Raw genomic sequence first — 23,236 nt, 5'->3', positions numbered from 1 at the left:
GCAACCTGAGTTAACCTTGGTTTTCCCTCTTGTTCCAGCCTATAGTGCACAGGGCTTCCTGTTTCGAAACTCTAAACAGCATTTTACCCTGGATCTGCTTTCTTCAACTCTGCGTCTCTTTTGCCCTTCATTTCCTTTCATCATTTCTTTCACTAGGTGTCTTGTGCCTTCATCTTGAAACACTGTTAGGTTCCTAGAGGCCCTTCTCTAGTTAGTCCTTTCTTGCCTCAGTTCCCTGTCTCAGGGCCCAATCCAAACAGTGCATGCCAGCTTACAGCCAGCGTGCACTGTCACAAAACGTGCCATAAAGAATGCTTTTGGGCCCTACCAGTGAGTGAGCACTGGTGGTAGCCCAGCGCTGGCCAGTGCTGGGCTGCTGCCAGGCAGCCACCAGAGTTCCATTGCTCAGCAGTCGTGGGGACCACTGAACAGCAGAGAGGTAAGTGGGGGCATGGGGGGGGAGGTGTTCTGGGGAGCGGGAAGGCAGGCCGAAGGCGTGAGCAGGTGTTATGGGGAGGCGGGAAGGAGGCATGCCGGGAGGAGGGAGCAGGGAAGGGGGAGACGGGACCAGTGGAGCTTTGCTCCACCAAATCCAGAGATTCAGCATTGGGCTCACCACCTGACAAACACTCTTGTTTCACTGCTGCCCTTTTTGTTGGTCTTGAATCGAGTGGTCCCATTGTGGGGGCTACTCCATTTACCCGGGGGAAGGGGACAAAAGTCAGCCATTTTTGGCACTGCTGCAGCCCTGTGCAGCTCAGTATTCAGCTGTCATTCTGTCATTCCCTTCATTCCTGGCTGTCATTCCCTTCAACCTGTGCTCTGCCTGCTGCATGTTCTGTATCTCTTCATTCTGGTCTCTGGGCTTGTTTACTAGCTTTCCAAAAACATGGAATTCTTCCTGCTCCAGCCCTCCAAGTGTGAGGTATTCAACTTTCCTGTTCCTTGAAGGAGTAGAGCGTGTACACTGCTTGGTTCCTTGAATTTTCTAAGCTATTGCATGAATCCTGCCAGTTGGCATTGGAGTTTTTGCCACTGTAAGCACTATACAGTATAGATATTAGTTGATTATCAGGTCTGTAAGATTTCTCCCATTTTCCTCCTCATTGTGCCATTTCAGTAGCAGTTGAAGGTAAATTTATTACTTTGCTGCCTTAATGTGGATTTTGGAGGTTATCGGTGTATTTAATATAGCTTCTAGCCAATGTTGGGCTTAGCTTTAGTTGTACTGTCAGACCAAAATGCCCTAGCACTTTTCTGTTCAGAGGAAAAAAAAAATGTTGAACATTATACTTAAATGAGAATACATAAAGCAGATAAATAGTATCGTAATGTAGTTGTCCTGCTAAATGCATGGTTGTGCTCTAAGGTTACTGAACGGAAAATTAGTTCTTTTTGAAGCTATTCAGGGAACTTGTTCCTGTTAACATCTTCCTCCTACAAGCAAGAAGCAGCTATTTACATATAGATCTATCGCTGATATGTGAAAGCCTGGGGAAAGATGGGAGAATGTGGCATTTTTTCTGAGAACATTTTTTAGTGACCAGACTAGATACTTCTAAAAACAGGTTTTTTACAATAATATTTTTACTGTTTATGCCAGGGGTGTCCAAAGTTTTTGGCAGGAGGGCCACATTGTCTCTCTGACACTGTGTCGGGGGTCGGGGAAAAAAAGAATTAATTTTCATTTAAAATTTGAATAAAATTACTTAAGTTTACATCAATGAATATATTAAAGATGAACTTACATGAATGAATGAACGTCTTGCAATAACTCAAGGACTATAAGAGACCTTGCACAAAGCAAGGCTGGCCTTTGCTGCTACTACTGCATCACAGACGTGAAACAACAAGCAGTGGAGGGAGCCCTCATCCCACAGCTCACGCGAGAGGTCAAACAGTTGCCCTCATGCATTGAGAGGCCTCGAGGGCTGCAAGTGGCCCCAGGGCCGGGGTTTGGGCACCCCTGGTTTATGCTGTTATAACCTAGATTCAGAAGTACTAATATTAGTACTGTTGCGAGTGCTTGCAGTACAAAACTAGCAACACTCTTAAGATAGGATGCTTGAAAAACTATTTTTAAAAAGTAGCATTGTAGAATATAGAGCATTTTTTATTCAAAGCTTTAATGCAGGGGTGCTCAATAGGTGGATCGCGATAGATCTACCGGTAGATCGCGAGGCAAAATGAGTAGATCACGGAGTGCCAACCCCCCCTTCAGGTGCCTCTGGGAGGAAACGCCGGGAGTAAGACCCATTATACTCAATGGGGCTTACTCCCAGGTAAGTGTGGCTAGGATTGCAGCCTCACAGCCTAATCCTAGGCATGTCTACTCAGGAGTAAGTCCTGTTATACTCAGTGGGGCTCAAGGTACACCAACATACATTGTACACATAAATGTTATATGTTATGATGGCGTGAACATTGTAAAAAAAACTCTGGTAGATCTCCGGGCCTTGCTGGGTTTCAAAGTAGCTCTCCAGCCAAAAACGTGTGAGCACCCCTGCTTTAATGTATATTGGTTCTGCAATGGCCTCTGACTGCTCATATTTCTCGTTTGCCTTGTTTTTCTCCATTTTCTGCATCAAGTAGAAATACATGGATACTTGAAACACTCATGGTCATAAGAACATAAGAACATAAGAACAGCCCCACTGGATCAGGCCATAGGCCCATCTAGTCCAGCTTCCTGTATCTCACAGCGGCCCACCAAATGCCCCAGGGAGCACACCAGATAACAAGAGACCTCATCCTGGTGCTCTCCCCTACATCTGGCATTCTGACTTAACCCATTCCTAAAATCAGGAGGTTGCGCATACACATCATGGCTTGTACCCCATAATGGATTTTTCCTCCAGAAACTCGTCCAATCCCCTTTTAAAGGCGTCTAGGCTAGACGCCAGCACCACATCCTGTGGCAAGGAGTTCCACAGACCGACCACGCGCTGAGTAAAGAAATATTTTCTTTTGTCTGTCCTAACCCGCCCAACACTCAATTTTAGTGGATGTCCCCTGGTTCTGGTATTATGTGAGAGTGTAAAGAGCATCTCCCTATCCACTCTGTCCATCCCCTGCATAATTTTGTATGTCTCAATCATGTCCCCCCTCAAGCGTCTCTTTTCTAGGCTGAAGAGGCCCAAACGCCGTAGCCTTTCCTCATAAGGAAGGTGCCCCAGCCCCGTAATCATCTTAGTCGCTCTCTTTTGCACCTTTTCCATTTCCACTATGTCTTTTTTGAGATGCGGCGACCAGAACTGGACACAATACTCCAGGTGTGGCCTTACCATAGATTTGTACAACGGCATTATAATACTAACCGTTTTGTTCTCAATACCCTTCCTAATGATCCCAAGCATAGAATTGGCCTTCTTCACTGCTGCCGCACATTGGGTCGACACTTTCATCGACCTGTCCACCACCACCCCAAGATCTCTCTCCTGATCTGTCACAGAACAGATCAGGATGTTTGTTCTTTTGGTCAAAGAACAAACATGTCAGAACAAGCCTCTGGGCTTTTTTACTTGTGCAAACAGTCTGTTTTCTGAAGTTCAGTTCAGCGTAGAAGCTATGGATCATGGTCATTGCTAAATTACATTCTAGGTATTGTATAGGTAGAAAATAAAATGCCTTCTTTCAGGCTGATGATGCTGACATCTGTATACTGTTTCTAACTCCAGGTAATCAGAACTTTTAGTGGTGCAGTAAGAAGTGTTTGGGCTTATTGGCCATGGTCTATGAAGATTTTCATTTTTGAACTTTTGAAAGCCTTAGATCAGTGGTTCTTAAATCAGTGGTTCTCGAAGCACTGAGACCCAGATAAGCGCAGAGCATTGTATGATTTGACAGCACAATCTGGTGCAAGATGTCCACCAGGTGATCCATCATGGAAGCCCTTGAAAAGCTTTCCTGCGCATCGTTGACAGTTTGCCAGATCCAGCAGCACTGCCCACACTACCAGGACTCCGACTGAACTCTTACTGAACTGCTGCCCTCAGAAGCCTACAATAAACTCTAAGGGAACCTTACTGCTTTGAAGCAGATAGGTGAGCCCATTTTTTCCAACATGGGTTCACCCTTAGGTGTACTCTGCTTTCTTAATTAAAGAACAGAATTTAACCTGTGAAGAAATGTTCCTGTTAAAAAGTTGGAATGCAAATCCTATAATAGGCCTTGACCAGGAAGTTTTCTGCCCTCAAGAGGGTAAGCCTTCAGGGGGAAACTCTTGCCCCTTTCAGCTGTCAAATATTGCAGGGAAATGGGGAGGTGCCAGCAGCTGCTTTCCATGTTGTAACCCCTGAATTGGAGTGAACACGAGGTTGTAATTTTCCATGAAATAACTGCACATCTTGTCCATGCCTCAGGAGTTGTCCAGGCCATGTTCGTTATGTTGTTTTTATGACTTTTAAAACTATTCAGGCTTTCACAAATTCAAGACTACCAGCTATTTTCTTATATTCAATTTGGTCAATATTTGCTATGAGATTAAGGTTGTTGAATATTGCTTTGTACCTAAGGAAAAGTGGAATACAATTCTTAAATAGCATTTTGAGAGTGATAGTTTGTACAGCTATTATCCACAGATTTTTCACTCACTGTTTTATCTCAACATGATGAAAAGGGCCCTTTCAAGAAAAGGAAAACAGTCATTTAACAATAACCTCATTAATGCGAGAGAGGGCAGCTGGCTGACATTTATAAATCATTCTCTCTCCAGGCCCTTAGAACAGCTTCTCTCCATGGCAAGTGAACCCCCTCCCTTTCCCCTGAGCATGTGAAAGAAAGATAAGCACTTTGCATTCTTTCCTAACCTGGAAGTGAAGTCCTTCTAAGCACCTGGAGAGAGACTGATTGATGGATTGTCTACCTAATGACTGTCTTGCATCACAAAGGTCAGCAAGGCTGTTTTTAAATCGGCTGGCAAAGGGTCATTTTTTAAAAATGAATTTCCTTTAATTTGATTTTTGCCATCCATGTGAGTTCTGGGAAGGGAACCCTCAAGGAGACTCAACCTGTGGTCTATAACTGATTTTATATTGGGTTGACTCTGGCTACTATTATTATATCATTATACAGGTATTTATATACTGCCTTTCATGGTCGTCAGATTTCTCCTCCGACTTTATTTCAAGGCGGTTTACACAGGCAGGCTATACTAAATCCCTATAGGGATTTTTACAATTGAAGAAGGTTCTGTCTTTCAAGAACCACAACATTTCAGATGGATCCTTACTATGGCATCATTGACAGGTGGCTGTCCAGCCTCTCATATGTGAGAGAGAATTCAAATTCTCCAGGGTTTATTTCTGCTCTCAGCAGCCATGGAGAATAAGTCTACTCCTTTTTCTGTCTGACAGCCCTTCAGATATTTTAAGACGGCTGTCATATTTCCCCTCTTATCTAGGCTAAACACAGCAAATTCTTTTAACTGTTCCTCACACGACTTGCCCTCCTCCAAACTCATTCTAACTTATTGGTGCCTGCCTTAAAGTGTGGTGCCAAAAACTGAATGCTGTATTCAGATTGGAATAATGCCAACACCTGATTTGGTCTTCCAGGGTTTAACAAGCATCCTTTCTACCCTATTTATAAAAATTTTGGATAGCACAGAGTTCTGTTTCACCATATTTGTTGCCTCCCTCCAAGCTGATTGGAAGCAGACAGTCCTACTCAATACCTCTCTCTAGACCAGGGGTGCCCAAACCCTGGCCCTGGAGCCATTTGTGGCCCTCGAGGATTCCCAGTGCAGCCCTCAGGGGCTCCCCATCTCCAATGAACCTCTGGCCGTCCAGAAATTTGCTGGAGCCCACACTGGCCCGACGCAACTGCTCTCAGCCTGAGGGTGACTGTTTGCCCTCTTGCATGAGCTGTGGGATGAGGTCTTCCTCTCATTCATTCATAGAAGTTCATCTTTAATATATACATTTATGTAAATATATGTAAATTTATTCAAATTTTAAATGTAAATTAATTCTTTTTCCCCTGGCCCCCAACACAGTGTCAGAGAGATGATGTGGCCCTCCTGCCAAAATCTTTGGACACCTCTGCTCTAGACTGATGTGGAGTCATTTATTAGCACTCATTGCGAACAATTATTAACCAGTTATTCAGAGAACCCACCTAACTTCAGTATCACACGTTTTACCCACAAATCTATCATGGGAAGTTTTGTTAAATGCTTTGCTGAAATCTAGGTATGCCCATGGCAACCCCATGATCTCATAGTCCAGTCACTCTATCAAGGATATGAGATTAGTCTGGCATGACTTCATCTTGGCAAACCCATGCTGGCTTGTAGAAATCACTCTATTTTACGACTGCTCACAAACATCCTGCTTAATAATCTGTTCCAGGTTCTTTGATGCCAAGCTGATCGGACTGTAGTTTCCTGGATCCTCCTTTTCCCCCTTTTTCTGAGATAGGGTCAACATGTGTTCATCTTCAGGTCTCTCCTTCAGGAGTTCTGAAAGATGATAGCAGTGGTTCCAAAATCATACCAGTTCCTTCAGTACCCTGGAGGGTAATTCATCTTGCTGCAGAGATTAAATTCATTTAAACTAACTAGGTGTTCCCTGGTATCTCTTTATACCTATTGTGATGGCTCTTCCTTATTAGTGCTTCTGTTGTCAGGCTGAGCCACTAGTAAGAATCAAGCAGCTCTACTTTTCTCTGTCTTGCAATACATTTCATCAACTTTAAGCAAGGGACCCATTGCATCCTTGGCCATCCTCTTATTTCATATGCAGCAAAAAAAAAAAATTGTAGTCTTTAGCATCCCTTGCTAGCCTTGGCTCATTCTGGACGTTGGTCTTCATGATGCCTCCCCTGCATGTGCAGGCTATATGGTTCCTTTAACTCTCTTTCTTTCCCCTTCCTGTACACGTTCTTCTATGATAATACCCCTCTCATTCTGTTCTTGGCACTCGGTATGAAGAGGTATATACACTCTTCCCTCGTTATCCGCACCTAATTTATTCCTGAAAACAATCCTTATAGCGAAAATCCAGGCAAGTACAATTATTACATTAATTTCAATCGGAATAATTCTGACTTGTTCCAAAGATGTTCAGAGTTCACCCAAAAATCACCCTGAATCCCCAGTACCATAAGGAGAAAATGACATGATAAAATAGAATAAATAACATTATACAGCATCAGTAACATTGTTAGGGTAGGAGGTCTGGTCTAGAGGGTAGAGCCTCCGTTAGCCTGAAGATAACATCAGAAGGTTGCCAGTTTGAGGACACCGGCAGCTCCCTGAGCCGCTGAGAATGGTGAGACCTTGAAGCAGCTGACAAGCCCAGCTGAGTGATTCCACCTGCTCTTGGTGTGAGCAAGAAGCTTCTTGGCTGCCCTCCATGTGAGAGATGGAACTGCATGTCAGCCTGCGTGGGAGAACTGGAGGCCAGAAGTGAGACCAAACCAGGAAGATCCATTCTGAAATGTTGTTGGTTCTTGAAAGACAGAACCTCTATGATTGTAAAAATCCTCTTGAGGGATTTAGGAACGCCTGCCTATGTAAACCGCCTTGAATAAAGTCAGAGGAGTAATCTGATGACCAGAAAGGCCTAAATACCTAGTTGTTATTATTATTATTGTCAACGATGAAAATATTTCAGGTCCTAGTATCACATAATGAGGTTTAGCACCTCAAGCTTTAGTTAAACTATGAGCAACTCCCTTATGTTTCATCTGTTTTTCCACATTCTCTGCAAGTGTTTTCTTTTTTCTTCTGTTTTTTAGGACTCATATTCACAGTAACTTGCAGAAACTCAGCACAATAACAGACACATTGTAAAAGGTAGTGTGTAATGCATGTGCCTTGAAAATGAGGGGATACGCTACCCATAGACCTCTGTGCTACCAGGGAGAGAATCAAAAATCTAGTCCTACATTCTTGACAGCCTTCTAGGGCATGCAAGGCAAATATGTCCGCATCTCCGTATCCAGAGCTCAGAGCAGAGGAAAGATCTATCCATTGGGTAAAATAGGTGGTAGACGTTGCTCACAAAAGAGACATGGTCTCCCCCCTCCCACCCAGACATTTCTGGACCTTATATCAAAAATCTTAGTATGGATAGTCTTAATATATACAGTATGGATAAGAGAAAGTCCATATAATGATGTTTGAATAGAGGGAAGAGTTTATTGTCTCTGAACATGGAATTTCCATTTAGTTATGCCAGCTAATAGCTGTTGATAAATCTGTTCTAAGTGAATTTGTCTAATCTCCTTATGAAGCCATCAGAGTCAACAACTATCACCTAAACATGCATGTGGATTTGTTGGGTTATTGTGAACTTTGTTTTTCCTTAAATAGTTGTAAATTAACTTCCTGGTTTATCCCAAATTCTAGTATTGAGGAGGTTTGCATGTGTGTGTGAATGTACTTTCATCACTTAAGAAATCTGAAAGCTTTTCCATGTTGTTGTCGTCATCATTGTCTTCCCTCCCCCAAACTACCATAGATACTCACCTATAGTACATAAAATTTTTGCCAAGTAATCAAACTCAAATTATCACTTTGCCTTATCTCCAAGCCATTCAGAGGGCAGAGCCTTTCAACTCTGAAAAGTTTAGTTTCTTGCTAAAGCAGCAGGCAGGCACAGCTCATTAGAAGCAATGCAGAGATCATGTTTCTATAGTAACTTTCCTGGGAAATTCCAGCCAAATTTAATTTAACCTTTTATTCTCTGGTTCCTGGTTTTTGCAAATGCATGCATTTGGCAGAGGTCTTTTTTTTTTTTTTCAACACCAGGATGGGATCCTCCTTTCCATTTGAAATAAAGTCCCAGGCTACAATTCAGTGCACCATTATTGAAGAATAACACCAATGGAAAGCAGTGGGTCTACTTTTGAGAAAAAAGGGTTGCATATATGCAGCTGCAACTCTCTGCTGTGAATTGAATTGCACTCTGTTATGTGTTATGTTGTATGTAGAGCTTCTGGTTTAACACACGAGACACCTTAAAGGTGGATTTGATTCATGGATCTCCTGCAGTGGTTCCCAACCTTTTTCATTTGCATAAGAAACATAAGAACAGCCCCACTGGATCAGGCCATAGGCCCATCTAGTCCAGCTTCCTGTATCTCACAGCGGCCCACCAAATGCCCCAGGGAGCACACCAGATAACAAGAGACCTCATCCTGGTGCCCTCCCTTGCATCTGGCATTCTGACATAACCCATTTCTAAAATCAGGAGGTTGCACATACACATCATGGCTTGTAACCCATAATGGATTTTTCCTCCAGAAATTTGTCCATTCCCCTTTTTAAAGGCATCCAGGCCAGATGCCGTCACCACATCTTGCAGCAAGGAGTTTCACAGACCAACCACATGCTGAGTAAAAAAATATTTTCTTTTGTCTGTCCTAACCTTCCCAACACTCAATTTTAGTGGATGTCCCCTGGTTCTGGTATTATGTGAGAGTGTAAAGAGCATCTCCCTATCCACTCTGTCCATCCCCTGCATAATTTTGTATGTCTCAATCATGTCCCCCCTCAGGCGTCTCTTTTCTAGGCTGAAGAGGCCCAAACGCCGCAGCCTTTCCTCATAAGGAAGGTGCCCCAGCCCAGTAGTCACCTTAGTCGCTCTCTTTTGCCCCTTTTCCATTTCCACTATGTCCTTTTTGAGATGTGGAGACCAGAACTGGACACAATACTCCAGGTGTGGCCTTACCATCAATTTGTACAACGGCATTGTAATATTAGCTGTCAATACCTTTTCTAATGATCCCAAGCATAGAATTGCCTTCTTCACCGCGTATCCCATGGCAGCCCATTTCCATAGATTGTACCCTTCATATTAGCAAAATGTTTGCAATAATACATGCCCTCATCTCCTTTCTATGAAAACCCAGACTTCATGTATTCGTCACATACTTTCTCTTTATCTGTTTGAAGAATAGAAGTCTCTATCTTTGCACTGTTTTGCACCAGAAGTGTCCTGAGAAATTATGGGTGATTGATCCCTTTCCATATTATGTTTCAGTTTTTTGTTTTTTTTTACTGTGCTGGTTTTCAATCACTGGTTCATACAAGAATTGATGACCAAAACTAGCTATTGGTGGGGCTTTCACAGCCAACTAGCTACCTCCCTTCCTGCCTTACTGGTTCCCCAGAGGCCTTCTGATACAAGTCCTTGTTTTCTGAAAGGCAGATACTGAGGCAACTTTGCTAGGTAACCCATTCCATAGTGATAGTGCTGTCACTGAGAATGCCCTGCTCAGTGCTCATGCTGTGCTAGCTTCCCAATTGGAGTGGGAAGAAGTACCCTCCTTCTAAAGTCCTACCTTAGAGATGCGAGTAATCTCACTTCAGACTTTAGAAGGTCTTTGGTGAAACCCAAAATTAAGCCTAGTAGTCAATGCAGTTGTCAGTGAATTCATTAAGTATATTTTCTTCCTACTGTCATAAGGAAGTAAGCTTTCAATTTCCAAACAGGTTAAGAGAAGTGCTAAATGAGGTGTGTTATAATAGGTGGGTCCCGTTAGGGAGAAGGGCGGGATAAAAATAAAGTTTTATTATTAGTTTTATTATTATAATAGTCAATTCTAGTAGTTACAAAAGTGTGGTGGTGGTGGTTAAATGGAGATGGTAAAATGTCTTCCTGACTACTGCTGCTGCAGAAGTAGCAAAGCAAATTTCCCTTCTTCCCCCCACGTCCATTTAATTGGTCCTGGAAGTTAGATGGATCCATACAACTCCAAAGACAGATCTTCTTAATTTGCCAGTTAAGCAGCATTTAAAAAGTTAAGTGGTCTGTTTTAGTGCTAATGTATTGTAGGGAAGTATTCTGATAGAACAATTCAGGTAGACATATGGTGATCTGTTTCTGGGATCTGGTAACCCAGTGCAAAGCTCCCAAAAAGGCTTCAACGGCTTCTTAAACATTTCTAGGATAAGCAGTATTTCTGAGTAAATGTGTTATGACTTTCCTAAATACAGTGATGCCTCGCAAGACAAATGCCTCGCGCAATGAAAAACTCGCAAGACAAAAGCGTTTTGTGATTTTTTTTGGTGACTCGCAAGACGAAATTTTTCTATGGCTGTGCTTCACAATACGAATTTTTTGCTTTTTTTTGCTTTAAATCACGATTTGCAAGACGAAAATTTCGCAATAGGAAACGACTCGTGGAACGAATTAATTTTGTCTTGCGAGGCACTACTGTATTTAATTTGATATATACGTAGACTGTATTCAGATGTCTTTAAACCATCGTTTGGCATTTGTGTGAACTCATGCCATGCTGCAAACCCTGATTTTCTGAGGGGCTGCCAATACAGGATATCATACCATTGTTTGAAACTGGTTTTCAAGCCTCAAGTTTGTGCTACTGCGCCTGAATTCAGAAACCACGTTTAGAGGTATTCCTCTGCTTCACCTCAAGTGGCAGCTACACTATGGAGATGGTAGTTAACTTCTGAGTCTGAGTGAAATGAAAACAGTACTCAATCGTACGAGCTCATAGTGCAACTGAGAGTTCAAACCATGCCCTAAGTTCTTAACTATGGACATCATAAATCATGTATGGCATGAGGCTGGAACTGAGCCACTGTGAGAGTCTTCAGGAAGGGAAAAAACAAGAGGCCAGCACTATCAGATATAGTAGTGGCAAGGGCTTCTGCACAGCTTCAATACAGACTGCTAACTGGAAGACATGGTTGTGTGCCTTGGAACTCTTTGTTATAGGAAGAGTGTAATATGAAGTTCTGCCGAAACTGACCATATCTTTTTTCTTTTTATTTCCCCTAGACTCCTCATATTGCCCATAATGGAGGCTTGTATAAAAGACCCTTCAATGAAGCTTTTGAAGAAACACCAATGCTGGTTGCTGTACTCACTTACGTAGGATATGGGGTGCTCACTCTTTTCGGGTATCTGAGAGACTTTTTGCGACACTGGAAAATTGAGAAATGTAATAATGCCACTGAAAGAGAAGAACAAAGGGTAATTGCTTATAAATGTTGACAGAAAAGGTTGGGGCTGAACCATTTGGCAGAGAGAGGGAAGCTTTTTCTTGTAAAGAGATGTTAATGGGTAACAGGATGGATTAACTTGTCATCCCAGTCCCCTTAACTATCTGGGAAATAATTAGATATGGTCCCTCAAGTCAATCTTAAACCGTTAGTGAACGGTTATTGGTTTGGGGGTTGACAATTTTATTTTGGATTTTGAAGTTTATAGGGACTTGAAATTGGGTGTACCTACACAACCATATGCGTGACTACTCGGAAATAAGTATCATTGAAGTCAATGGACCTTACTCTGGAAGCTATGTAGAGGATTGCAGGATTGGTATTCTGCATGTGATCCCTGGTTTGCAGATGTTCTGCTTACAGATGGGCCTGGTTAGGTTCTTTGAAGTGGAGGAAGCGGAGGAGAATAACTCAGTAACATTGGATGACTTCAAAAATCTGGGGGTTTCTGGGAGCAGAAGGGAGGGAGAAGAAGAAAGAACTAGCATGGCCAATGGCCTGATTGGGCACAGGGAGAGCTGAAATATTGCAAGGCTCAGGGGAGTATTAATCGTATATTAGGAAAAAATGGGCCTGAATGGAGGCAACTCCAACAACAGAATAACAAAAAATAGCCATCTTTTACCAGTACCATATAGGAAAAGAAAGGGGGTAAAGCAGTGCCCCCTACAGCTTCCATCTAAACTCTTTTAAAAAAGTACAGAGAACATCTTGCAATCTAAATCTTATTATTTAATGTGATTAAAACTCTTGTGACAGCACCCTTCTGTGTTGTAATTAATTTGACTAGTGGACACCTAAGAGTTGTACTTTTCCCCACATGCAAATTCTTAGAATAACACTGGCTGTCCAACTTACGGATGGCTGTATTGATGCTTTTGCACATGCACAGTGGTGTGTTTGCATAAACATGATAGTACTGGGCTAGCAAGAACCAGATTTTTCAATTTAAGTACAGACCCCTGCAGCCTAGCCTGAAGTATAGGTATATATCCTTGGTGTATAAGAATATGAGGATAGTGCTGTAGTTTTAGAGTACATGCCTTGCATGCAGAAGGTCTCAGGTTCAATTCCTGGCATCTCCTGTTAGGGTGGGGGAAAAGTCCTATCTGAAACTGGGGAAAATGCTGTCAGTCGGTGTGGGCAATACTGACATACTGAATCGGAGTTGGTTCATTTAAGGATGCAATCCACAAATGAAGCATCTTTATTCATTTTAAGTCTAGACTCTAAAATAACTTGCTATGATTCTTTGGAGTGAAATGAACTACAATATTTTCTAACTACTGAAGGTGAGAGGGAGACTAGAGTAGAAGAATGGATCTTAGCTGGTTGCTTTGAATTGAAAAGCAGATTTTTGTTTGCTTTTCTGAGATGTGCTTGAGCATTCCTATGGTGAATTAACGATCAGTACTGGGGTTTTTTATCCCACATTCTCATCCATGTATAGCAAGGGTAAGCTTATTTTCAGGTGCTTAAATTAAGAATTCATTACTTTGACTCTTTTGAATAGATTTGTGTACTATGCATGCATTGAGACAAGTATCCAAAACTATTGAAAATTTATTGCCAATTTTACTATATAGTAATTGCACTAAATAGGCATATAGAATTTCTCTTTCATGTCCATTTAAGCCAGGGAGATGGAGGGCACTTTGAGGTCCCAGTTCAGATGTAGTGCTGAGCCATGGCTTAGTGCTATGTGAATGAGGCTTAAGGGAGCTGCAGGCACTGGCCTTCCCATCATACATGAGAAGAAAACCTTTCATTTTCACTTTAACAACATGCCTTGTTTACAACCTTGGAACTGTATCAACAATAGTTAGAACAAGCAAATCATGGTTTGATATACTAGCTAACCAAAGCAGTTTCCTGAGTTGGTACATAATGCAGAGCTGCACCTTGTTCAAGTGTGAGTGGAAGCTTTTTCTCTTCTCTCATGTTGAGAGCTAGGAAAGTGTGTGTGCACACATGCTTAAGCCTACAGTGCTACATGAATGAGTCCAACGTAGCTAAACTGGTTAATTGTATCTGAATTAGGTCCAAGTTACCAGCAAAGCTGACTTAATGGAAGTAGACTAGCCTTGAAATTTCCAAGTGCTTGCTTGCCTGTGGGAGTATCATTTGCACAATAAATTGAGAAATAACACATGGTATTGGCTGCATGTGTGATACTCCTTATCTCTGGTCTGTTCACAATTTTTAATCCTTCAAGAGACGATTTATAGATGTACTTATAGGTGGCTGTGTGCCCCATGACAGAGAGAGTGAGTGCCAGGACACAGCATTTGCCAGGTCATGCCATTCACAGAATTTTCTGTCCTTAGACCACAGTATCACAAAGGCAGACAATGGTGCGCCCCTTCCTTATGTGGAGGTGTCTTGGTAATATATATCGGAACGTCCGAGACTGTGTAGGAGCCATGCAATTATAGTGAATGAGGCTTCGAAGTTGCAGGGTGTGGGGAGAATTACTTTCCTATAAGCTGATCTCACGGATAGGGTGAGGGCAAGTTTTCAGCCAAATGTCATGGAATGTTCCATGTTGGGGTAAAACTTGGGGAATGGTGCTTATGAGGAAGAGCTGCAGCATGCCCTGGAGCCTGATTGAAAGGGGGGAAAGAATCTGAGCTGCACCACTGTTTTTGAAGACATTAACAAGGTGCTTATGTAGTACTGTGTGCCATTCCTGCTTAAAGCAACAGATTTGAACACTGCATTGAATTGCTAAAAAAAACAACAAGAAAATCCAGGTTTGAAACTGCAGAAAAGCATTTGCAGTTTTAAAAACCGTCCAAAACAAATGCAGCACCAATATAAAGCAACATAAACAGCTTAGGACAGCACAACACCCTGCTTCAAATTGCTGCTAGACAACTTTTTATACTGTTCACTGAGGCACTCCTGGGTTTGGAGTTAATGAGCCTGCTCCGAAGACTCTACAATGGAGCTTGGATAAATGTAAACGTTTGTAAGCTGTCTGCAATCATTCAAATGTTCCTGAGATGCGTCACAGACCCTCAGCAGGCTTGCTGCGAGACACACCTGAACTGCCCTGACCCCTGAGTGACCCACAGATAAGACGAGGTGTCAATCTACACTTGATTTGCAGGTAGAAATTTCTCACCTAGTAGGCAAGAATAGTATCTATGGTATATCATTCTGAGCGGAGCTATAAGAGGGGAAAATCTGAGGTAGCACTGTTAATGAATATCTTTGATCACTTTCTTCAAGTTAAGGGGAAGAAAACTTTTAAGCTTGATTCATTGCCTTAATATCCTCTTTTAGGACTTCGTCCCTTTGTATCAGGATTTTGAAAACTTTTATACAAGGAACCTCTACATGCGCATTAGAGATAGCTGGAACAGACCAATCTGCGGTGTACCAGGAGCCAAGGTAGACATGCTTGAGCGAGTTTCCCATGACTACAATTGGACATTTAAGTGAGTAAAAGTTTTTCAGAAATCTGCCAAATAGCTCACCTTTAGGGAACATTGTGGAAGATTGTGAAATGGCACTGAACTGTTTTTGGAGTGTAAAGTACATTCTTTGTAGCAAGGGTATGCATTCATCTCAGGATTGCACTAGAGCTGACCTAGCAAAACAAGCACTGTCTCATGAGTACAGCATGATTCCAGTACCCTGTTGAGCACAGGGCCAGGCACTGTATTCCCTATCCTTTTCAGGTTATCATGTCATAGGTCATAAGACAGCCTCTGAGTGCCTTCTATGGAAAAATAATATCATACAGTTGCTGTGTTTCCCTCTCCTTTTTCTGAATCAGGCACCACAGAGAGGATGACACTGCCACACAGACAGAAAACATGCTGTCTAAGGCTGCAAAAACTCTGTCTTCTGTGTGCTTAGGTGACTGCTGCACAGCGATCTTGCTATGGCACATTGTAGCTGTTAGTGTACCCCTTGACTTTACCACCCCCACATGTTCATTTGCCCCCCCAGCACCACACAGCAGGATACAGAAACAGTTGTCCCACCACTCGCAGCAGGGGAGGAACACTGAATAAGCTGCTACAGAGATAACAGCTACAAATGACTTCTGGGGTTCCCCCCCCCCACTGCACATCTCTAGCTGAGCAAGGTGTAGTAGTCCTGAGCTAGGTGGACCAATGTGGGGAGTTGTTATGGCTAGGAGTCTGGATTGCACATCCCAATTTGAATCTTGCCTCTACCATGAACATGGGTGGCCTTGCGCAAGCTGCTTCCTCTTGGCCTAGTGGGCATAATGGAAAGCATGTAGAGTCCTAGACCACTGTTAGGTGAACATGTAGAATAATTCACATAAGTAAAAATTCTCAGTTTCATGCTAGGGCAGAACCTGTTGAGCAGGGTTGATTCACCACAGTTTTATTTTCATCATTCAATTATACCAGTGGTTCTCAAACATTTCCAGCTCGCGCCTCCCCTGATCCTTGTAGCCGTTGGCCACGGCTCCCCATTACAACACCTCACCTCAGTTACCCCCAAAATGGGGATGAAGGTGTTATAATTATACACTAGAAACAAGGCTGCCAGCACTCTGAGGCTGCAATCCTAACCACACTTACCTGAGAGTAAGCCCCATTGAACAAAATAGGACTTACTTATGAGTAGACCTGGTTAGGATTGTGCCCTTAGTTTGTTAGCAGCACACCTAGAGGGTTTTGGAAAGGGAGGGGGGAAGTGATGAATCTGCTGGGGGAGGGGAAGACTTGTTTTGTGTGTACTGGCCCACCTCACCCCAGCAGTGTCTTTTCTAGTGGCTGTCTGCTGGTGTTGCATCTTTTTAGATTGTGAGCCCTTTTGGGACAGGGAGCCATTAGATATTTGATTTTCTCTGTAAACCGCTTTGTGAACTTTTAGTTGAAAAGCGGTATATAAATACTGTTGTTGTTGTTGTTGTGTATCTGCTAATTGCAAACTGATGCGAACTGAGACCTAGAGACTGTTTGGCTGGAATCCTAACCCCACTTTCCTGGGAGCAAGTCCCATTGAACACAATAGGACTTACTTCTGAGTAGACCTAGCTAGGATTGTACCTTTTGTCTTACAATAGCAGCCAACAGAGTATCCCCCCCCCCCCCAAAAAAAGGAGGCAGGAGGAAAAGGGGAATGGCTAAAAAGGAATGGGGATTTTAATTTTTAATCAATTTTTGGAGACAAAGCCATCAACAGTGGCTTTTTTTCTTTTTTGAAGGGGGAGGAAAAAGAGAGAGTTTAGCTGACACAGACCCCAAGCCTGTGTAGGTCTACTCAGAAGTAAGCCCCATTTGAGTCAATGGGGCTTACCCCCAGGAAAGTGTAGAAAGGATTGCAGCCACACCCAGCAAGATTACAACTCACCCCAAAGTAGATGGGGGCTGCTCACACACATACACCCAACGTGCAGATGCCACCCCTGTTGCTCCCAGGCAAGACGGAGGAATGCAGGCTGGGGCATTTGAACACTAAGAGCAGACTGGGCTCCCCAAGCGGAGGACTTACTCTTCCCGCTTTGAAGCCTGCCAGGAGCGTGCCCTGTGCTGATGAGATGCAGCACCTCCACACTTTTCTCTCCTCCAGGAGAACTGGACTGGACTCTCTGACCAATCCCAGGGTGAGGGGCACACTGGGAAATGTAGTCCTTGGGGCAAGGTTGCACATGGAGAGAGATCCATGATGAGATGCGGCACCTCTGCCTGCCGAGCCAGCCTTCTCTCCCACCTCCCCCCACCATGCCCTCTCAGCCTCACGCTGCCCCACCCACCTCGTTCACATCTGTAGAAAAGCAGCAAGTCAGGAGGCAGCACGTGCAGCAGAGCAGCCCAGCCCAGCCCAGCCTCTGTCCCCAAGATGCCTGGCCATGCCCCTGGAGGCTAGTCGCGCCTCACTAGGGAGGCGGGACGCACAGATTGAATACCTCAGAATTATACAATCCACACCTTAGAAGAAAATAGTGCGATAGTCTGGTCTAGAGGGTAGAGCCTCCGTCTGCCTGAAGATAACATCCACAAGGTCGCCAGTTCGAGGCCACCGGCACCGTGCGACCTTGGAGCAGCTGACAAGCTGAAGCCGAGCAATTCCATCTGCTCTGAGCGTGGGAGGATGGAGGCCAGAATGTGAAGCCAGATTGGAATGAAACACCTTGAATGTAGTTGTTCTTGAAAGAAAGAACCTTCTTTGAAATTGTAAAAATCCCTATTTAATAGGGATTTAATAAAGCCTGCCTATGTAAACCGCCTTGAATAAAGTCTTGCATAAAGACCAAGAAAGGCGGTATATAAATACCTATTATTATTATTATTATTATTATTATTATTATCATCTCGCTAGTTATTACAACAGTTAACTGGCTTCCAGATGCACTTCCTCTGTATGCCTAGAGGATATCCTACCTCAGGAAGTGACAAGTGATTGATGTATGAAATTCTTTGGTTGGGGAAAGGCTTGACATTCCCAGAGAGAAATAGCAAGCAGTTTTGAAACTCCTTTGAAGCTGTATTTTTTAAGTTCTTAAGAAAGCTTTCAAAGAACATCTGCTTAATTCACAATCTGCCTTATTTATCTGAAAAAAGCAAATGATAATGGAAGCTACAGAACTTGGTTCATAGTCAAGGATGATAATGTAAGTAGCCTTGCCAAGTTAATCAAACTGAAACAGAGTAGTGTCTTGGCTCTACCTTGGCTCTTCAGTATGTTAAACCTGAAAACCTTTGGCTGCAATTCAGAGAACGATTCTGTTTAGCCCCTTGGGGCCAATGGACTGTTGCAGTTAATCTGAGGTAGCTGTCTCTAGCATTTGGAAAATTTTAAAGCAGTTTGCAGTGTAGCCCATACTGACTGTGTTTGAAGTACAAGAGTTTTGAAAGCTCTGCATGGTGTACACAAGCCATAATGGTGTTAATTGCCTTGCAGTTTGACAGTACTTGCTATTATTGAGGCTCCCGTATAGGCTCTCCATTTCTTAACATGTTGTGTTTCTAAAATACAGGTATACAGGAAAAGTGATAAAGGATGTCATTAACATGGGATCCTACAACTATCTTGGATTTGCAGAGAATACTGGGTTTTGCAAAGAGGCAGCATCTAAAGTTCTCTCACGCTGTGGAACAGGGGTGTGCAGCTCTAGGCAAGAGATGGGTAAGTTTGGGTGAAGGCATAGCTCTGTGTATTAACTATCCAGATTTCTCTAAACATTGTATGATGACTTCATAAATTTTATCCTAAGTATTCATGTGTATTCTCCATTCAACTTGCATTAACTCCAATAGAAATGCTGTTCGACAATTTAAAAAAAAAAGTCTCTTGTCATTGTAGTTAGTGTCTCGTGTGTTGAATTAATTTGCTATCTTGTTGCAGGAAACTTGGACAAAATTGAGGAACTGGAAACATTATTGGCCAGATTTCATGGTGTGGAGTCTGCAATGGTGTTTGGGATGGGATTTGCAACCAACTCGACAAATATTCCTGCTCTGGTTGGCAAGGTATTGATGACTTCAGGGTGAACTGGCTTGATTCTGTGTTTAAACTTTTCTTGTAGCTTCTCATTTACATGGGGATGGGTAGGAGGATTTTCAGATGCATAGTTTACTAGAATTCATCTGAAAATATTGTCCCTTGAGGAAATGTTAGATAAGCAAGGATGAGAAATTCAGATCCTACATGCATTGAGACAAATGTCAGTGTAACTCCAGGGTCTGAACACATTTATCTTGATTTCACTTAATGTGAGTTTTGGGGGGGGGTTGTCTGGGTAAGGTAGACACCCTGTCACGTACAGATCTGTTTTCAGATGACTGGGCAATCCAATATTTTATTTATTTGAAAGGCTTCTATGTCACTTTCTTGTGACACCCAAAAGCTGCATTAAAACAAACTGAACAGACATATCTAATCCAGTTAACAGCAGTAAAAAAAACAAAAACAAAAAACAGTGTCCATGGATAAATGGAAGTCATTCTTTATTTTTCTTCCTTGTACTTCATGTGTCTTGTTCCTCTTCCGTTAAACCTGTTGAAAGAGCTACAGTGTGTTAAGTAGATAAGCAGCACCGAGGCAAAAAAGCCCCAAAACAGTGAGCGTATCATGACCCTGTAGAAGAGTCTGTCTGCTCCAGCTAGGGCACCAAGGCTGCATTATAACTTGTATATAAACTCCAGTTATTGACTTGGTATGTGTGTGCTTCATGTCTTCCAGAAACACTTTGTATTTCTATAAAGAATTCTCCTTAAATCCTATTTCATTTGAACTTTAAACATTCAGTGACTTTTCCATGCTTGTATATTGTCATAAGAGATGTGAGCTAGCCGAGTTATTAGATTAGGTGGCTAGTTTTGAGTAGGTTCAGCAACTTGGGTTGCATACTAATTAATCATGAAACAAACTTAAGACAAGTATTTCTTGCATTTGGAAAACAATCCAGAATAGAATATGAACATTATAACTTAATTTAGTTCTGCTCAATTAGTCTTTGACACAAGACTATTACTTAAAGATTTATATTGCATCCTTTCTATAAATGCAAGTCCACCATGGCTAACTAAGCAACAGACATAAAGTGAGGCAACCACTCACAGCAATTTTAATGATGGGGAAAGCTGGACAGCCAGAGTATACAGAGCAGTATATAGAGCTGCTGCACCAGAAAGGTGGTGTCATGCAACATCATCTACAGAAAACCCTTAATAATAGATCTAAATTCAGTAGGCTTTGGAAATAACGATTTTGGAAGCCCAGAGGTCTGTTAAACCGTAACTTACAGAGGTCTCTCAGCAATGTCAAAGGAGCTTTTTGAGATTGTTCAGGGTCAGAAAATGCTGGGGGCAGGCTTTTCTACCTTCCAGGTCTGGTACTAGAGCTACTCCTCTCAATTTTCCCCTTGAGCAGGGTGCTCTAGGAGTAGAGACCTTGCTAGTAATAGAGAGTTCCTCAGGAAGTGAGTTCAGAGCGAAAACACTCCATTCTTAGAGCAGCCTCAAGACTGCCCAGCTCCCTCCTTATCATTACCTACTTTAGAGAGTTACTCTAGGAAAGGTGATACAGGTGGCCCTTCTCATCTGCAGGTTTGGCACCCATGGATTTGACCCAACATGGGTGCCAACCCCCTGTCAGAAGGACCTTGTGGACCTCCTGGTTGCCACCGGAAGGATTTTCTGGTTATGTCCAGGAAGTCCTTTGAGGACCTTCCACATCTGCAGGTATTGATATCCGTGGGGGGGGGGGGGCAGGGTCCAGGAACGGATTCCCTGCAGATATCGAGGGCCCACTGTATTCTTCCATTCCTATATAACCTGGAAGGCAGGTTAGAGGGGTTGGGCAGGCAGGTTGCGGGCAGATTAGAGCTTACTAGGGTGGGTGTTTAATGGGAGGGTTATTTGGATGTAACCCATTTTCAGCATTAATGGACACCCCTTCTCCCCCCCCCCCCCACTGTATTGCTTTTGTGTGTAAAGGCAAAAAAGCAGAACTGGTAAGAGACTGGGGAGGGAAAAATATTTTGGAAGGGGCAGCAGACTCCTAATTTTTCACCTAACAGACAGTTTGCTCCATTGGGGTCATCGATTTGTGCAACTTTCACTGGACCTTCTTTCTCTTATGCTCTTAATTTAGGGCTGTTTAATTGTGAGTGACGAGTTGAATCATGCGTCTCTTGTACTAGGAGCAAGACTTTCAGGAGCAACCATTCGAATCTTCAAACACAACAGTGAGTATTTCCAAGCAGCCTGTTTCATACATACTTCAGTGTGTCTTATTGCATCTCCTAAGAATTTAGACTGCTGCAGACAGGGCCAAATTAATGTTAAACCAATGCTGAAGAATGAGGACTGCTTGTTGCAGTGAAATTATTGAATATAAAATGTTAGTGCCTTCACTTTTTTTGAGTCTCAGTTTACAATCTTTTTGAGGGGAGAACTAGTTTCTTCAAGTCCTTTTCCAGCTGGAAAAAAGTAGGCTATTTTAGAAAATGGCAGCATGTATCATGGCCTGAAGTGGGCAGGAGGTCTGGTCTAGAGAGTAGAGCTGCCATTGGCTCGAAGACATCTGAAGGTTGCCAGTTCGAGGCCACCAGAAGCTCTGTGAAAGGTAAAATGTTGAGTAGCAGCTGACAAGCTGAGCTGAGTTTTTCCACCTGCTCTTCGGTATGAGTGAAAAACCATCTTAGCTGCCCTTCAAGTGAGAGATGAAGGAACTGCTTGTCAGCCAGCATGGGAGGCATCCAGGGTGATACCAGACTGTTTGAAAGATCCATCTGGAATGTTGTTCAGTTCTTGAAAGATAGAACCTCTGTCACTGTAAAAAAAAAAAAACCCTTTGGGGGTTTATAGAAAACCTGCCTATGTGAACCACCTTGAATAAAGTCAAAGGAGCAATCCAGTGACCAGTGCTGGTTATTACTATTAGCTATAGGCTTTCATTACCCCAATATTTCGATTCACTTTAAGTTGCTCTAGAAACTAGAAGCGTGTGACCAGATGAAGAAATTACACCGGCCACATTGGATTCAGTAGTGGCAGTTCTACTGACAGTAGTTTAGACTAGGGGTGTCCAAAGTTTTTGGCAGGAAGGCCACTTTGTCTCTCTGACACTGTGTCGGGGGCCGGGGGGGGGGAAGAATTAATTTACATTTAAAATTTGAATAAATTTACATAAGTTTACATAAATGAATATATTAAAGATGAACTTATATGACTGAATGAAGGTCTTGCAATAGCTCAAGGCCTATAAAAGGCCTTGCACAAAGCAAGGCTGGCCTTTCCTTTGCTGCCGCTACTGCATCACAGACATGAAACAACAAGCAGTGGAGGGAGCTCTCATCCCACAGGTCACATGAGAGGTCAAACAGTAGCCCTCAAGCTGAGAGCAGTTGTGTCGGACCAGTGTGGGCTCCAACAAAGCTCCAGAGGCTCATTGGAAACTGGGGGTATTGAGAGGCCTCGAGGGCCGCAAGTGCCCCAGGGCCGGGGTTTGGGCACCCCTGGTTTAGACCAAGAACTCCAGAATAACAACTTCACTTTCTTTCTGACATAGCATGAGTAGGAGTGATGCATACTATGAGAAACAAAACAGATACACAATTCTAAGGAGCTTAGTCTTAATATCAGTATTGTATTACAGTTAGATAAGCTGCCCAGAATCTGGTTCAGTTTTCCTGGTTGTATCCCCATCACGTTTTGGGCTCCTTGTTTTATATACTAGTTTCTAAACTTCATTAACCAAAGGCAATGTTTGCATCTTATACTTCAACCTATAGTGTGTCTAACTCAGATTTATAATTTTTCTGTG

At 42.8% G+C, this 23,236-nt stretch overlaps 1 protein-coding gene across 1 annotated transcript in view; it reads left to right on the top strand.

The window, feature by feature from the left end:
- The window catches only part of SPTLC2 (serine palmitoyltransferase long chain base subunit 2), a 90,823-nt gene that overhangs the window by 12,165 nt on the left and 55,422 nt on the right, over positions 1 to 23,236 (top strand). The window contains exons 2-6 of the mRNA XM_066627814.1: positions 11,754 to 11,948; positions 15,266 to 15,420; positions 18,945 to 19,093; positions 19,313 to 19,437; positions 21,563 to 21,656. Of these exons, the coding sequence (XP_066483911.1) occupies positions 11,754 to 11,948; positions 15,266 to 15,420; positions 18,945 to 19,093; positions 19,313 to 19,437; positions 21,563 to 21,656 (718 nt within the window). The remainder of the gene's footprint in view (positions 1 to 11,753; positions 11,949 to 15,265; positions 15,421 to 18,944; positions 19,094 to 19,312; positions 19,438 to 21,562; positions 21,657 to 23,236) is intronic.

The sequence above is a fragment of the Tiliqua scincoides genome, chromosome 1 (assembly GCF_035046505.1).
Source record: "Tiliqua scincoides isolate rTilSci1 chromosome 1, rTilSci1.hap2, whole genome shotgun sequence".
Lineage (NCBI taxonomy): Eukaryota > Metazoa > Chordata > Lepidosauria > Squamata > Scincidae > Tiliqua > Tiliqua scincoides.
Note: the sequence above shows the minus strand (reverse complement) of the source record. Positions and strands in the feature narration are given on the sequence as shown.